The sequence below is a fragment of the Megascapheus bottae genome, chromosome X, assembly GCF_031878675.1.
Source record: "Megascapheus bottae isolate mThoBot1 chromosome X, mThoBot2.hap1, whole genome shotgun sequence".
Taxonomy (NCBI): domain Eukaryota; kingdom Metazoa; phylum Chordata; class Mammalia; order Rodentia; family Geomyidae; genus Megascapheus; species Megascapheus bottae.
In genome coordinates, this window is record NC_143547.1 from 74898779 (window position 1) to 74916272 (window position 17494).

A 17494-nucleotide genomic window follows, 5' to 3' on the forward strand; every position below is an offset into this window, starting at 1 on the left:
CACAGCCCCAGCTCCATAGCTTATATACTATTGTATATTGTATATAAATTGTTGTTCTGGTGGTCAATAGGTCTACTATGCTGCAGAATAAAGATGCTTTGGCTGTACTTGTGTCTATTGTGGTGAAATTATGTTTATTAGTAATTAACAGTTTCTGTAATAACGATCAATATGAACAAATGTGATTCAGTGTATAACAAGGAAAAGTGGATGTTTCCTACCGAATTTTCTCCAACATACAGAGGGCATGTGAGAACTGAGGTTGCTTTCAAAGAAGGCAAAAGGGAGCCTCTTGCTACAGCTAGAGTCATTCCTTCTTTACAAAGAACGGTAGAATTACCTAGTGGAGCTAGTTTGAAAGTCAGTAATGTTGGTATAATAGACATATGGACGGAGTCAAGCCCAGATAGTTGCCGGAAGGTCTTAAGTGGGAATAAATTTTTGTCTGGTGCTTGTCAGGAGAATTTGTCTGGTCTGGGAGAGGTAAAGGTTGGAGCGTTAGTGAATCAGGTGTGTAGTGTTGTGTGCCTTCAAACACCAAGCATGTTAAACTTAACCATTAGAAGTGTGCAGTACGCAGTGATGACACCACTAATGTGTTTGGATTTTTTTTTTAACTGTTTTTGGGTTAACACCCGCAACTCTTGAAGTTGGTAACGCCCCACGTCCTCATCACGTGGGACATCACGTGGGACGTCGCGGGACGCAATTTCACAGGCTTTTTTTCCAGCCACGCCTGTTTCAGTAATTTGGCACCGCCCCTGTGACGCAGCTTCCGGCGTCGCGATTGGGGTTCTGACGCACGCGTGAGATGAAGTGCGTGTTTGTAACCGTAGGGACCACCAGTTTTGACGACCTCATTGCGTGTGTGTCGGCGCCAGACAGCTTGCGTGTAAGTGCGGGTAGTCGAGAAGTAGGCCCCGGAGGCGTTTGTCGGTCGCTGGAGGCTTTTAGGCCTTGGGCTGGCCAGGTAAACCTGGCTTGCTGCGGTAGTTAGAGAGGGGTGGGGGGAGGGTGGAAAAATACACGTTGCCGTTCTCTAGTGCCAGTTCCCTTACTGACCCGTCCCAGCTGGGCGTCAGTACTCAGGCTTCTGGGGTCTGTGGCTTCCTGTTAATTCAGGCCACTTCTGCCGTCTTTCTGGCTCCATATTTGCTGGGCTTTCTTTCCGTTAGCATCATGCCTCTGCTGACTTTCTACGGCTTCACCATTCGTAACTGCAGCTGATGTCCGGGTGAAAGCCACTTAAAACGTCTGTGCCCTAGGCCATGAGCACCTGAGCGGACCCCCACAGGGACCCCCCCCATCGCTAACTTCGGCTCACCGGACATTTGCTAATGTTTGACTGACAGTGTCCCCGGCCTCGGAGGCCAGAACAACAGCTCTTTCAAAATCCTCTGGTGTCCTTACATTCCTCAGGCTTATTGATTCCAGCTCCTGGACAGGAGGGAGGCTTGAGGTTCTTTATAAAATTGAAATGACACAGGTGTTCTAGTTAGAATGCACACTGAAGGTTGATTATTAGCTCTTGCTGTTAACTGAAAGCAGGCCCAGCTGTTAAGAGTAGCCAATTAAAAAAGCCCGGGTTTTCTTATTTCCTTTTATAGATCATCCAGAGTCTTGGTTACAGCCGACTTATCCTCCAAATTGGTAGAGGAACCGTGGTACCTAAACCATTCAGCACTGAGTCATTTACTCTGGATGTTTACAGGTACAAAGATTCCTTGAAAGAAGACCTTCAACTAGCAGATCTTGTTATTAGTCACGCAGGTAAATTTCTAAGAATGTCAGTTTTGTCTTTGATTAAAAATATTTTAATTGGGGCTAGGAATTAGGCCTAGTGGTAGAGTGCTTGCCTAGCATGCAGAAAGACCCGGGTTCTATTCCTCAGTGTCACATACGTAGAAAAAGCCAGAAGAGGTGCTGTGGTGCCTGTAGAGCTCTACCCTTGAGAAAAAGCCCAATGACAGTGCTCAGGCCCTGGGTTCAACCTCAGGACTGGTAAAAAAAAAATATATATATATATATATATATACACATATATATTTTGCCATTACTTTTACTGTGTCATTCAGTGTAACCTTATTGGATATGTTTGACTTTTGTGAATGCAAGTTTCACATTTGTGGATAAGGATAGGAAATGACTGTATTACCCCAGTTGTACAATAAGACCCTTAATTCAGATGGACAGAATATTTTACCCAATTAACATGTAGCAGATTGTCAATTTGAATTAGAACTGGAAAGGGATTGAAAGCAGGACACAGTTGGTAGTGCACTACCCAATGAGCAAAAGTAGAAGGTATCAAGTTTGAGCTCTAGTCTTGGACTTAAAAGAAAAAGAATATTCAATACTATCAGTGTGAAATATATGTCATAAAATATGTAAATATGTAACTACATAGCTAGGAAATTATTTGTAACTTCTGAGAACCATCCTGTTAAAATTTTTTTTTTTTTTTGCCAGTCCTGGGCTTGAGCTCAGGGCCTGAGCACTGTCCTTGGATTTTTCTCAAGGCTAGAACTCTACCACTTGAGCCTCAGCACCACTTCTGGCTTTTTCTAAGTATGTGGTACCAAGGAATTGAACCCAGGTCTTACTGCACCACTAGGCCAAACTCCCTGCTCCTGTTATATACTTTTAAGACTTTTCTGCCTTTAGATGATTTGCTTTGATGGATCCCTGCAGTATTGCATACTGTCTCTGGTGGGAAGATATTTGTTGGTTTTCACAGAGGATTTACTTTGAAAAGAGAAGCAACTAGAAATGACACTATTATAGATTGGTGAATAAATCTGTTCAACTGCTCTAAATGTTTTTGTGGATATACTTTTGTGTAAATGCTTAAGTTGTTTAGTCCTATCAAACAATTCTGTGCACTTTATGCCGGTATTTTTCCATTTTATAATCGAGAAAACAGATACAAAATGCTTAAGTAGCTTATCCAGCCAGCAAGTCATGGATAGACAATTTAGTACTGAAGTGTTTGTCTTGAATTTTACCTGTCTCCAAGTATGGTATAGCACTAAATCATAAGCCATATGTTGTAACTGTAAAGTTGTTATTTTTTGCAAGTTCCATGGGTTTGAATCTGCCTAGCAAATAGGAAGACTAGCAATAGCTTCAACTTAGTGTATCAACAATAGAGAACAACTGATGAGTATATTGTAGTTCACATACTTTAAGTTATTCATCTTTACAGTTCAGAACGAGACTTGATAAGTAACTATTTATTTTGAATCTGGTCTGAGCACTGTCTCTAAGCTGTTTTACTCAAGGCTAGCTCTTTACCAATTTGAGCCACAGCACTACTTCAAGTATTTGAATAGTTAATTGGAGGTTAAATTCTCATGGGGATTTTTTTCTTCCGGAGCTGGCTTTGAACCTCCATCCTCAGGTATCAGCCTCTTGAGTAGCTAGGATTACAGGCAGTAGCCATCAGTGCCTAGCTACAATAAGTATTAAATATTAGCAAATTTAATTTTACTTTTGTAGGCGCAGGAAGCTGTTTGGAGACTCTGGAAAAAGGCAAGCCACTTGTTGTAGTGGTAAATGAAAAGTTGATGAACAATCATCAACTGGAATTGGCAAAGCAGCTACACAAAGAGGGACATCTCTTCTACTGTACCTGCAGGTAGAGACTGATTATTTCATCTATTGTCTAGACTTTTCCATCTGTCATTATCAGTCTACCTACCCCATCTGTCTCTTGTTTCTTTAACCAGACGTATTTGGAGTTTTTCTTCCTACAATACATTTGAGTTTGATTTGTGTAGTTTTTTTTTCTTTGTCATTTGTTTGCATGAGAATTTGAGACTGTTTATATTTTCACCTGGATGTGCAAGTTTCTGTGAATCTAATATTTAAACTCATTATTTTGATTTTTGGTTCTCAAGGTGTTTGCTTCTCTTTGTTACTTTGATTTTTTTATAAGTTAATGGAGTCATTTAATGTGTTAACTCAATTATACCTAACAATGTAATTGACACTATTAAGTGCTGAGGATATAGTGGTAAACATGAGGTAAAAATCCATGCTCTTAATGTATTTGAATTCTAGTGGTAGAACTTCATATGGTGAAAGATGCTAAAAAGATTGGCTTGAAGACTTCAGAGGTAGAATACCTAAGGAAGGCTAAGTAGAAACATTTGAAGTAACACTCAAGTTGTAAGAGGGAATCATAGGAAGCTCCAGAAGCAGAACTGAACTTCAAAATCTGAGTTATAGGGGTAGGAAGTGACTCAGTTAATACTAGTGGTAGCCATTGAGCATAAGTGATGGATACCAAGTTTGAATCATGGTCTGAAACCTAAAAAAACATAAATGCCCTAATTTTGGAAATGAGCCTGGACTTTGGTATTCTTGGAAACCAGGAAAGTATGACAGGAGTATAAGGGATAATAGACTATGTGCCAGGGAGAGGTTCACTTAAGTGAGAGGTGTGATTTTGGTCTATGTTCTCTGGGAAACAACAGAAGAATTTTAAGCAAATGAATTGTTTTATAGTAAGAAATGTTTACTAGAAGTACATTAGAAGTAACCAAGAATCTATGAGGGAAAATGGCTGGATTTTGTTCTTTGAGGCTCTACAAGCTTGCTAAAGGGCCAGGTTATCAGTAATTGCCAATTGTTTTAATTGAAAGGCTGCCCTAATGTGATGTTTTAGAAAGTAGCTTGCTGGAGTTTTACTTAATAGGATAATTATCCAAGTACATTTCATGTGACAGAAAATTTGTTTTCACTAGAAACTAGTTACAAAACATTTTTAATTTTTTTCTTCTGTCTCTTTAGATGTTCAGTAAAGATTTGTTCAGTAGCTAATCATTGAATACCCATTATGTGCCAGATATTTTCTAGGCATATGCATATTGTGTGATATATATTACACACACATATTATACACACATGGCTATAGGTAGAGATCTGAAGAAAGCAAAGATTCACTATTTCATGAGGGAAATTGGCTGGAGGCATGGTTCAAGTGGTAATTACCAGTTGAGCAAGCAAGTTGAACAAATATGAAGCTTTTTAGTTATGATCCTCCTGATGGCAAGAAAAACCAAAAGAAGACAGATGCCTAATGCTAGCAAGTCAGGAAGCGGAGATCCACATGGTTGAACTTCAAAAGTCAGAGAGGAATGCTATATGTGTTGCAAACTAACTATACAAGTCAGTGTTTCCAGATAACTTTTGGTATTTTGCCTTCATTATAACTTTATGAAAAAAGGAAATTTGATTTCATAAAAAAAATCCTAAAGTTTAACTTGGGCTCATTAGAAAACTGTACTGTTTTATTTATATGTCATTATAAGAAAAATCAGGGGGCCGGGAGTTTGGCCTAGTGGTTGAGTGCTTGCCTAGCATGCACGAAGACCCGGGTTCGATTCCTCGGTACCACATACATAGAAAAAAGCCAGAAGTGGTGCTGAGGCTCAAGTGGTAGAGCTCTAGCCTTGACAAAGTTCAAGGACAGTGCTCAGGCCCTGAGCTCAAGGCCCGGACTGGCAAAAAAAAAAAAAAAAGAAAAAGAAAAATCAAGGACACGAACTATTAAGAAGCAAAATTGTGGTATTATCATGTAAGGTAAATCATTTATTTTTTCCAAGTCTAGGCTGCCCTAATTTAGGAGACTGGGTCAAACAAGTGTTGAGGTAATAATTTTGTGTTAAAAATTACAACCTTATTTCCAACAGGCAAGATTACTGTATACTGCTTAATTATATCAGAATTATAATAGTAAACTCCTAGTAAGAAATTAGGCCTGGAGTCTGGCCTAGTGGTACACTGCTTGCTTGTCTAGCATGCATGAAGACCCAGGTTCGAATCCTCAGTACCACGTGCATGGAAAAAGCCAAAAATGGTGCTGTGGCTCAAGTGGAAGAGCTCTAGCCTTGAGAAAGCCCAAGGACACTGCTCCAAGCATCAAGTTCAAGCCCCAGGAGTGGCAAGAAATACAAAATAAGTTCCCAGTCTTCATTAATGGTCTTGTAATCTGTATTAACAGTTTTTCTATTGCTATTTCAGTATGTTATAGTGATTTCAGTATGTATAGCCTATAATACTAAAATACATAAAAGTTTACACCTACAGTTTAAGGAGCATCACTGTATTCTTGGAAGTTAGATTCAGTCATCAAGTGGACAACAGATGAACTAATGACATTTTCTCCCATGTTACCTAATATTTTTCTTCTTTTGTTTTAGCACGCTTCCTGAGCTGTTACAGTCAATGGACTTATCAACACTGAAATATTATCCTCCTGGCCAGCCAGAAAAATTTTCTTCATTTTTGGATAAAGTTGTTGGATTACAAAAATAAACATTACACTATCAACACTTAAAAATACCTCAAATATGGGCTGGGATTTTGGCCTAGTGCTTGCCTATCATACATAAAGCACTGGGTTCAATTTCTTGGTATCACACAGAAAAGGCCGGAAGTGGTGTTATGGCTCAAGTGGTAGAGCGCTAGCTTTGAGCTGAAGAGCTGAGGAATAGCACCCAGGCCAGAGTTCAAGCGCCACTATGGACCAAAAAAAACAAAAAACACAAAAAACCCAAATGTAATCCATTATATGTAATTAACTTGAAATAGATGTATACATTACAGAATAATGTATACTTAATGCACCCATTGAATGCATAGGCTGTTTCATGAACTTATTGTATGAACTTAGCACTTGGGTACAAATCTTATTAGGAGTTCATAAACATAGCAGATTATCCTAATCTTTAATATGAAATGAGTCTTGTGCTACAATCGCAAATGGATTTGGAAGTATTTTTCTAAAAAATAAATCTACCTGTAAGAGGCTGAAGCAGGACGATCATGAGTTGGAAGACAGCCTGAGCTCCTTTGCCATTCTCTGTCTTCAAAAAAAAATTGAGAAAACTGTCAACAATTATAAAGGCAGTTTAATAAGTGGTTCTGTGGCTCAAGTGGTAGAGCGCTAGCTTTGAGCTGAAGAGCTCAGAGACAGCTGCCAGGCCCAGAGTTCAAGTCCCACGACCAAAACAAATGAGTAAATGAAGTTGGATAATATTCAGATTATAAAACAGTAACAAAAGTTTTTGCATGAGAGGAGCTCCAGTTTCATGATTCACAGAACCATTTTTTTTGATCAACAGCAACGATGAAGTAAAAAGCTTAGTAATTACGTAAAAAAGATGGCCACATGTAGTTGATGTACTCAGAGAAACTACTTTATCTGGAGAAAGAATGAGCATCTACCCTTTTGGATTCTAAGATATAAACACAGTATGTGAAAATAGCCTTGTCTATTGTAAACGCTTGAGGGTTGAAAAGACTAAATCAAATAGTAAATATATTTTCTGGGTGCCAGTGGCTCACACCTGTAATCCTGGCTAGCTACCCAAGAGGTTGAAATCTGAGGGTTGTGGTTCTAATCCACTTCTGGTAGGAATGTTCATCAGACTTTTGTCTTCAGTTAGTCATCAGAAAGTTAGAAGTGAAGCTATTGCTCAAGTGGTAGAGCACTATCCTTGATCCCCAAAAATCACTCAGGAACAGTGCCCAACACCTGAGTTCCATTCCCAGGCCCAGCAAACATAAAAAGTTTGTACTTGTTTCAGTAGATGTTTGTTAATTTTTCAGGATGTTCTATCATAGTGATAATGAAATATATACTGTATCAGAGAACTGGACATTGTGTTTATATAAAAAGTAGTTTTACAAATGAAAAATAAATGTATATAATGGCTTAAATACATGGTTGTAAAACTCATATGTGTATCACATGTATCCAGGTCGATGGGTACATTTGAAATTGTTTTTTATTAGGGTTTGTGCTTTTAGGACGTTTACATTGAAGGTCCTACTTATGTGGTAGAAAGCTTAGATATCAAAAGTAACATTCTGAGCATAGTTCAGTAGCACATACATGTAATTAATAGCTTTTGGGGAACAGAGGGGAGTAGTAAGTACTAGGCCAATAGTGAAACTGACCTCAAAACCTAAACCAAAATCTTGTTCATTGTGGAGATGAACCCATTGTTTCCTCAAAGTGTTAACATGTTTCTATCATTTTACTTGGGTTACACTATGTATTGGTTTTTGCAGGATTTTGGAATTTTGTTTTACATGGAAAATAGTAAATATTTTCTAATGGTAGAAGACAGTAGCAGTGTACTCTGCGTAAAAGTAAGAAGCCAGCTTGGATTAAAATATTGCTTAGAATTAATATTGGTGCATTCACTTTTACATAGCTGAGAATTCATAGAACCATAGTCATAACTATTGTGTATTAATAATACGTAGTGTTTTAGAAAAAAGTTCAGAATCTGGGTACCAGAGTGTTCTTTGAGATCTTCAACATGTTTCTCATTTGAGAAAAATTCTCATGAAGTTTATGTTGGTTACTCAGTATTTTATGGCATTCAGAAATAAGCATAGCATACCAGAAATGAATTTACTCAGATTGGACTGGAAAGTTGAACTTAATTGTGGACTTTTTACGTCTAAGACATTGTAGAATCAGTTTGATTTTGTAGAATCAGTTTGATTTGGTAAGGATCCTCAAGAGATTAGTCTAGTTCCAAGGTTCTCAGTTTAGTAATGAGCATTTGCCAGAAATGTCAGTAGAAATGGGTTCTTGACTCGGTCCTGTGCTCTTATCGTGCTGTAATATTTGCTGTAGGCTTTCCATTTTTTGTAAGTGTTTGCCTACTTTTTCTATTTCCTTCCAAATTTTGCTTATTTGAAGTTCTTTGATTTTGGTGGGAAAATTTTGCTTAACTGGATTTTTCTTTGGTGCGTGGATTCTCATAGACTTAGAAATCTGATTGATGAGTTTGGGGAAATTGTTAAAATCCATGATACCGTGAATGAAAGACAATTTTAAATTTTTAAGAGTTGGAAGATGATTTTGAGAATAGCAAATGCCATTCAAAGGTGAGGAAACAAATGAAAACATTAAATTTCAAGTTTATATGGTAGTGGTCCTTAGAAGAGAAAAAGATAATCCAAATTATATTTGAAATATATTTATAATAAAAGTAAATTTTGTTTTATTACATAATAGCTTCAGGAGCAGGATTAATGTAACACAATTTTTGATTAAAGATATAGTGATCCCTAACTTATCGCAGTATTATGTTCGCAAGGACCCGGTGACCAGGTAAAAATTAGCCAAGTAGAAGTAAGTGAAAGATGATATAGCAAGGGCTGACTAAGGCTACTATAGCACTGGTATTTTGTGGATTTTCAGTTATTAGGGGTGTTCAAAGCCATTTGGGGCACAAAAGTCCTTGAGACTCATCTCCAATTGACCCGCCAGAAACCTGGAAGTGGTTCTGTGGCTCTAGGGATATGGCAGTAGCCTTGAGCTGAAGAGCTGGGGGACAGTGCCCTGGCCCAGAGTTTAAGTCCCACTACTGACAAAACAAAATAAAACACACAAAAAAAACCCATAACAAAGAAATTACAATTTCCTGATACATTTCAAAATAAAAAGTGATGCTGGGCATGATAGTACATTTCTATAATCGCAGAACTCGGGGTTGTAACAGAAGGATGTTAATTCAATGCTAGCATAGGGTACATACCCCCTGCATCAGAAAACAAGTAGCGTGTAGGAATTAACACATCAATTTCATGATAACTTAAATATTATATAGCAATAATATTAGGTACCTTGGTGCTAAACATTGAACATGCAATATGTTACCATTGCAACAGACTTAGTTTTAGACTACAGAGACATGTCTCAATTGCTCAAATTGTGCAACACTGGCACATGATCTGTGGAATTAAAGAGTAGGCCTTCCTTAGAGCCTTTAATATTCCTAATAGACGTTGTGGATTTTGAAGATAGAATTATAGAATTATCAGATACTTCTACAGTGCTTCTAAGAAATACCAACCCAGTCTTATGGGTGACCACAGTTGCAATATATTAAGTTACAATTTGAATATTTTTAGGCTTCATACAAGGAAGAAGCATCTTAAAATTAACATTTATTTGACAAGTTGTAACTATTTCAGAGAACAATGTGTGTGCATGAGTATATATCATTTAGGATGATTAACTCAGCATAGCTTGTCACTTGACACATTTGAAATTTAGTTATTTAGAATTAACCTGTTCTACAATAGATCTCCCAAAATACAATAGAACTCCCAATATACCTATTAACCTGGCATATTACACTTAGTGTAATGTTCTCCGTTTATATCCCATGTTCTGTTTATATTTATGTTGTTAAGGCTCAATTATATTCCAATGTGTGCAGACACAATCTCAATATCTTGGCTATTAAATATGTTTCTAGAAGTAGGCTTGCTGGATCATATGGTAGTTATATTTTTTGGGTTTTCTGATAACCTTTATACATATATTCAACAATGAATGTACTAATTTGCATGAGAGCTCCCTGTACCCTCTCCAACATTTATTGTTTCATCTTTTTGATATTGATAAAAGCTACAGTAACAGATATGAAATGATTTCTCAGGATTTGACATTTTTTATTTACATTTATCTCATGGTTAGTGATGATGATCCAATCTTTCACATACCTGTTTGTCACTGCTGTCTTTTCAAAGATAACTTGTTCAGTTCTTCTGCCCATTTTTAATGGGATGGTATTACTATTCAGTTGGATTTCTATATATATGTGGGATATTGTTAATGAGACATAAAATATCTCATTTTTTGTGGGCTCTTTTGTCTGGCCAAAGTACTTTTGTTAGATATCATTCATCACCTTTGGTTTTGCTAGTTTATGCACTCAGTATTGAAGTATGTTTCTAGTTTTGAAGTGATGACTATCAGAGCAGCTAGAAAATTCTTGTGTTAAGGTTTTTTGTGATGTTTGTGTTCACTTCCATTACCTCTGCATAGATACCTACAAGTGGGCTCACTAGGTAATGTGGAGATTTTGAGTTGTTGATCTGATTTCTAGATTGGCTGTACTATATCAGCATGAGCCTTCCTGTTTTGTATTTGGTGAACAAATTGTATTGTCAGTTTAAATTTCTTAAGTTCCTAATCATAAGATACATGTCATGCTATCTCCGTAAAAATATGCGAAACATTGTTAATGGAGGTATACAGTGCAGATATGGTTCTGTAGTAGAGCATATGCCTAGTATGTCCATGTCCCGGAGGCAGCGGCAAAAAGATAGTATGATTGATAAACAATGCATTATTAGTCACTTGGGAAATGCAAATCAAAACTACACTGAAATTCCACTTCCAACTTGCTTAGATGGCTATAATTAAAAGATGAACAGTAAGTATGGATTAGGAGAGAAATAGAAACTTTTCATATTCTTCTTATGAAAATGTTAAAATAGGACAGATGCTGTTGAAGAGCTTCACAGATGTTTATAGAATTATATAATCTAGTAACATAGTATGTACCTAGGAGAATTAGAAAAACATGCCCACGTAAAAATACCGCTTATGTACTTTTTTCTATATAAATGGTCACATCACTATTAATAGCCCTAAATAGAAAAATCCCAAAGTTATGTTTACTGATGAATAAATACTGGTCAAGTATATATAATGGATTGAAATGATATTATGTTCTACTGAAAACCTTTCTTCAGGTGAAAGAACTATACATATTGGTAAGTTTCTTTTCTGTGGCAAATCACATTCTTACTAGAAAACTCAGAAAGTAACACCAGGTGTGATTGCTAAAGACAAAGCACCTGCCTATACATAACTTTAAAACCAAACCCCCTGCCTTTACCTTATAGCAACCCAAGGAGCTTTTGTGTATCTCTATGTCTTTTCGCTCCCCTCTGTGTCTCTCTCAGGGTCTCTATCTCCCTGAGAGTACCCACACTGTTAACAGAGTATGCCCCCGTCCATCTTTTTGTCAGATTGCCTGCTTGTGTATTCACTCAGTAAAGTTCTGGCAAGTCATTTGTCCAGAAATTCTTATTCTGCAATAAAAGTCAAGGACCCTCAGTGAAGAGGTTCTATATTTAAAGGGAAGCTTCACTAAACTTATTGTTTGTCTGGTGACTAATGAATTGGCCATATCTCTGTAGTTCTACTTCTGTGTACTTCACTTAAATGTACTTTTACGTTTTTGCCACCCAGTTCCTAATTTTTCTGATCTTCCAGTTGTCTCCTATTTTCTTTTTCTTTTCATCTGACTTTTTCCTTAGTCAAAATGTACTATGGGAATCATTTGATTTACTTTAAAAGGCAATAGATACTGCTGGGTGCCATGACTCACGCGTGTAATCTTAGCTACTCAAAAGGCTGAGAGCTGAGGCTCAAGGTTCAAAGCAAGCTGGGCCACAAAACCTGGACCTGGTCAGCTGGACCTGACACTCTTATCAGTGTAAGTGTGCAGGAGATCCTGGGGCCAAACAAATGTTTGGTCTCTATTATTGCTATACAGCAGTTGGAAGACATTCTTCAAGAAGTAATATTAGAATTTGTTAGCATAGGCAATATATTTAATTTCTGCAATCCTAGCAGGTGTAGAATTAAATGAGATTGCGTATAATGATTTAAGTCTTATACCTTAAATATTTATGTAGTTGCTTTGATACTTAGATATGTGACCTCTGCCTCCATAGATAAAAGGAGATCCCTTTTTGTAATCTTTTTATTAGCATATGTTTATTTTACAAAAAGCCTTCATTGTAATTTTCATTTACATAACTCAAAGGTAATTTCTCTGTGCTGGTACTTAGACTTACAGTTTAGTTTTGTTGCTCACAGTTTACCACTTTAACCACACCTCCAGTTCAGGTTTTGGGTGATTAATTGGAGATGGAGTTTTTCTGCCTAGCTTGGCATGAAACTGACAACTTCCAGGTCTCTGCCTTCAGAGTACTTAGAATTATAGGCATGAGCTATTGGTGCCCTGAAAAAAAAAAAAAGGCACTGCCCTTGGGTGAGATTTTGCTCAGGACTAGCGTTTTGCCCCTTGAGCCACAGCTCCATGTCCGGCTTTATGTGGGTATGTGGTACCAAGGAATCGAAACCAGGGATTTCATGCATGCTAACTGAGCACACTACAACTAGGCTACAATCCTAGCCTCACTTGTCTTTTTGACTCAGAGTGGTGCTGTATCAGTTTAGTTACACCTCCACTTCCACAAAATATATTCTTATTGCAGAAGCCAAGCAATCAGGATTTTTGCCCAGCACTTACTGAAATTGTGAAGAGAGCAGGGCATTTACAGAAAGTACATGGAAATCTTCAGGTAGACACTATTGTAGACACTTGAGTAATTGTGTACAGGCTGGCAATTGCAACTTCATACAGCTCTTTGCCTGAGTGAATCTGTAAACCCTGTTTTCTTTGGAAACTCGAGGTCAACTTCTGCCATACACTTTTCTCAGCCTTGATTGAATTAGTCCTACCTTTGCAAAGCTGTGCACCTTCTACTGCCAGTGTTTCCTCTTAAAGTTTCTTATTCCTGGGGCATTGCTTCTTCCTCTTTTCACAGGGTCCTGCCTTGACTTGAGCCATCCAGCTCCCTGCTTTTCCTGCTCCTGGGAGGTGCCAAGAATCCACACTGCTGACGCCAACTGGCCCTTGGTGCCTAGACCTTGAACTGCTTTCTGGATACATTGCTGCCTATTCTTAGCTGCACCTTTCTTTTGCTTCATTCAGCACTTCCATTTCCTCCTCCCTGTGGCACAATGCATAAAGGATGGAAAAAGTACTGCAACCAGAAGTCTTTGAATGAAGCATCAATGGATGAATATTTAGGCAGTTTAGGGCTGTTTCGAAAGCTGACTGCCAAGGATGCCTCTTGCCTCTTTCGGGCTATTTCAGAGCAGGTAAAATAAAAAGAAATACGTCTTGCTATCCTTACCTTTCTGCGTTTGAGATGTGTCATAGTCCTGTAGCTAGAGCTGTAGCCTAGCAAAAATAGGAAGATAATTTTTTTTTTGGATTCTTATTGAAAACACCCAGACATGTATCAAAATTAGTTGTACTTTGTTGGTGCAAATTACAACAACCTGTGCCACTGCTGGTTAGTACAAGTATGTTGGCATGTTTATTGTTGAAATTACAGTTTGAAAGCAAACTGGATAACTGTATCTTAATTCCTTAAGTAGAAAGGGGGAAGGCCCCCTTCCATCCAAAATAACATTCTATCATTAAATAGTATGAATTCTCAATTTCCCTATTTCCTACATATACTCTAGAGAAGGGAGGTTTGTATAGAGTTCATGTATTTGATTTAAAAGCTTGTTTCAGATGATTTTTAACAGTAAGTTAGTCTTCCTCTTCTTTTTTAGTTATTTTGCAGCCAGGTCCACCATTTACAAGTCAGGAAGGCTTGCACCTTATATATGAAGGAGAATCAACAAACTTTTGAGTCTGTAAGTACATTATGTGCCCTTGGGTACGTATTGATGAAATAGATGTGCAAAAAGAACTGTAAGCATGTGCATGTGAAAACAACATAGTCTCCTCTTTTCTCAACAGTAGATACTTTCTAACTGATTTCCCACTTAGCATGCTTCTGAAACTCTGCCCAGAATTTGGCTGTTTTGTATGTTAGCTTAAAAAATAGAAAAATATCTAACTGGCACATACCAAGCACATATTAGGCTAAGGCAGGAAGAGTTCCAGAAGTAGGCCATCTTGGCTACATAGTGAGACCTATCTGAAACAACAATTAGATACAAATTTGTGTACTTCCTACTTCTTATCCTCAAATCCTAAAAATTAATTTGGACTGCCATTTTTACATATTTTAATTTTAATAATGTATAGGTTTGGCTCTGTAGGTTTCATACACATTTTAATACATCTGTAATAACTTTCAGTGTGAAGAGTTATAACAATTGTAAGGAAACAAATTAATCAGAATTATTTTTTTTGGTTTTCACAGTGCTGGGGCTTGTACTCTGTGCCTGGGCGCTGTCCCTGAGCTCTTCAGCTCAAGGCTACCTCCTTACACCTTGTGCCACAGTGCCACTTCTGTTATTCAGCCTGGGCTGGCTTTGAACCGAGTTTCTTAGATCTCAGCCTCCTGAGTAGCTAGGATTACAGGGATGAGCCAACAGCACCTGGCCTGAACATCTTTTAACATATGAGAAATTCTAGTAACTGCAACTATTCCACAAATAATGGTATTTAACTAAAACAACTTTTAGATATTCAGTAATTTAACTCTTACTAAGACAGAAACACTTTAACCATGTTCTACTTTGTGTACCCTTCCATGTGACTTTTCATTTTTATATTCCTGTCCAATACTAATTTCTTTCTGTTTATTAAATTTCCCTGCTTTCTCTTTGAAGTTCAATCTTAATTTTTTAAACAGGTTTCAATGAATTTAAAAGTGCAATGAAGGATTCTTTTAAGGTTGTTACCTTAAAGTTGAGTATGTTTTCCACACCTGGGGAAAGCATTGTTCATGACATTCAAATGAAAGGCTGTGGTGTGAAGAAGTGTGTCAGTATTTTTGTATATTAATATCACCTGTGGTTCTTGTTAAAATGCAGATTCTGAGTCAGTAGATCTGACTTGAGACCTCTCATAAGATCTCTGCATTTTCATTAAGCTCCCAAGTGAAGCACAGTTTTGGTTCCTGATTGAATTTTGAGACTATGGATAAATATCATTACAATGAGTGATAAGAGCTACATACCCCTAACAAAAAGTTTATAGTATGTGACTATCCTTTAAAAATCAATCTCTAGAGAAAATTATGCATATTATCCTAATATTGACGATTTTTGAATGGATATGTACATAAGTAAAAAAATGCATTGTTTACATTATGTACTGTATTACATGTCAGTTTGATCTCAAAAGTGAGTTGTTTTTCATATAATTTACTGGTCCCTGGGCTCAAACTCGGCTTGAGTGCTGTCTGTGAGCTCCTTTTGACTCAAGGTTAGTGTTCTACCAATAGAACCACAGTGCCCATTCCAGGTATTTCTCTGAATAATTGGAGGTGAGTCTCACAGTTTTCCTGTCTGTGCTGTCTTCAAGCTTCAGCCTCTTGAGTTAGTAGGATTACAGGTGTGAGCCATTGTCACCAGGCTGAGAATTCAAAACTGCATTTTTAAGTCATTATGCACATGAATAGAAGTAGAAATGTTTCCTGATTTTAATTCATCATTATGTACATGAATAGAAGTAGAAATGTTCCTTGATTTTAATTCATCATTATGTACATGAATAGAACTAGAAATGTACCCTGATTTTAATTCAGTTGTGTGTGTGAGTGAGCATGTGTGTGAGCACACGCCAGTCCTGGAGCTTGAACTGAGGGCCTGTCACTGTTCTTGAGCTTTTTCACCTAAGGCTAGCATCCTACCACTTTACTTACAGCGGTACTTCTGGTGGTGGTTAACTGGAGATTAAGAGTCATGTACTTTGCTTGCTGGAATGGCTTTGAATAGTAATATTCATACGTCAGCCTCCTGACTAGGTAGGATTAGAAGTACAAGCCACTGGAACCCAGTAATCTCATTTTTACTGAGATATACTATACGTTTACTAAGCCATACGAGTTTAGTTTCTACAGTTAGGATATGGAACATTTCTATCACTCTTAAATTCCCTTGTGCCAGGAGCTCTAGTGGCTCTTTTGAGATAAATAAAATTCTCTAATGTTTCTCAGTTAGATTTTGAGTACTTTTTCATTCAAATTTGAAATCCTTACATTAAGTGACCTAAGCTTGCATTTCAAAAGAAGCTCAAAGGATATTTGTTGAAATTCAGTGGCATATAGATAAGGCAGGATAACTCCTCAGGTACATTTCTAGTGCAGCTGTTCTCCATTTAACATTTTTATACATGTGGAAGTCTTCTTGAGGTATAGTACAAGGTAGTAATTTAATGCCATAATTATGAAGCTGAATAAGGTCTATAATCAGATGTCAGTAATTCTGTGTATTTGGTTAAGTCGTTTGTTTTATTTTTTAAGTGTGTGGAGGGATCTTTTGAAAAATACCTGGAGCGGTTGGGAGATCCCAAGGTAAGATGAAATAATGGGAGATTTAATATTTTCGGTGATTTGGGACAGTAACCTGAACATAAGTCTTTATAACTAGACACAAAATATTTGCAGAGGTAACCAGCTGTATTAAATAAACTAGTTACCTAAAAAAGTTGAAGACAAAGCCGGGCGAGGTGGCTCACGCCTCTAATCCTAGCTACTCAGGAGGCTGAGATCTGAGGATTAAGGTTCAAAGCCAGCAGGGCACAAAAGAACCTGAGACTCTTATCTCCAGTGAATCTCTAGAAAATGGAAAGTGGGGCTTGGCTCTAGGGTAGGGTGGAAGCCTTGAGCTGAAGAGCTCAGGGACAGCACCCAGGCCTGCTTCAAGCCCCATGACCCACTAAAAAAAAAAGTTGTTTTAGTGTTGAATATTCAGAATTGGTCGTTAATCTCATCATCCATAGACTACTGGAATCATTGCTTGGCAAAGAAAGTGTTGGGAAACAAAGCCTTTCTATGTTAATGGGGGTGGAGGGTAGTAATGTTATGAAGACATAATTTAAATAATTAATAATTGTTCTAT

The 17494-nt window shown here is 37.5% G+C and overlaps 2 protein-coding genes across 4 annotated transcripts in view; both read left to right on the forward strand.

Moving 5' to 3' along the window:
• The first annotated feature begins 788 nt into the window (after positions 1-788).
• On the forward strand, positions 789-13695 carry LOC150041353 (UDP-N-acetylglucosamine transferase subunit ALG13). Of its 3 annotated transcripts, none has more exons than XM_090326852.1 (4): positions 789-892; positions 1608-1770; positions 3499-3637; positions 13614-13695. In XM_090326852.1, exons 1-4 carry the CDS (start codon positions 812-814, stop codon positions 13648-13650), a joined length of 420 nt encoding a protein of 139 aa, XP_090182978.1. In that variant the 5' UTR covers positions 789-811; the 3' UTR covers positions 13651-13695. The 3 variants fall into 3 exon arrangements, with proteins under 3 accessions (XP_090182978.1, XP_090182977.1, XP_090182980.1); XM_090326851.1 differs by lacking the exon at positions 13614-13695 and adding an exon at positions 6207-6374; XM_090326854.1 differs by lacking the exon at positions 13614-13695 and adding an exon at positions 6207-6374 and having other exon boundaries at positions 806-892; positions 1712-1770.
• Positions 13622-17494, forward strand: part of LOC150041354 (UDP-N-acetylglucosamine transferase subunit ALG13-like) — a 32211-nt gene continuing 28338 nt past the window's right edge. The window contains exons 1-3 of the mRNA XM_090326855.1: positions 13622-13783; positions 14249-14332; positions 16897-16947. Of these exons, the coding sequence (XP_090182981.1) occupies positions 13643-13783; positions 14249-14332; positions 16897-16947 (276 nt within the window). The 5' untranslated portion in view covers positions 13622-13642. The remainder of the gene's footprint in view (positions 13784-14248; positions 14333-16896; positions 16948-17494) is intronic.

Excerpts from the sequence above, each read along its gene's own strand:
- LOC150041353 (XM_090326851.1), top strand. The coding sequence starts at position 812 with ATGAAGTGCGTGTTTGTAACCGTAGGGACCACCAGTTTTGACGACCTC. Across the intron at positions 893-1,607 it reads CGGCGCCAGACAGCTTGCGT|ATCATCCAGAGTCTTGGTTA; the intron begins GTAAGTGCGGGT and ends TTCCTTTTATAG. Across the intron at positions 3,638-6,206 it reads CTCTTCTACTGTACCTGCAG|CACGCTTCCTGAGCTGTTAC; the intron begins GTAGAGACTGAT and ends CTTTTGTTTTAG.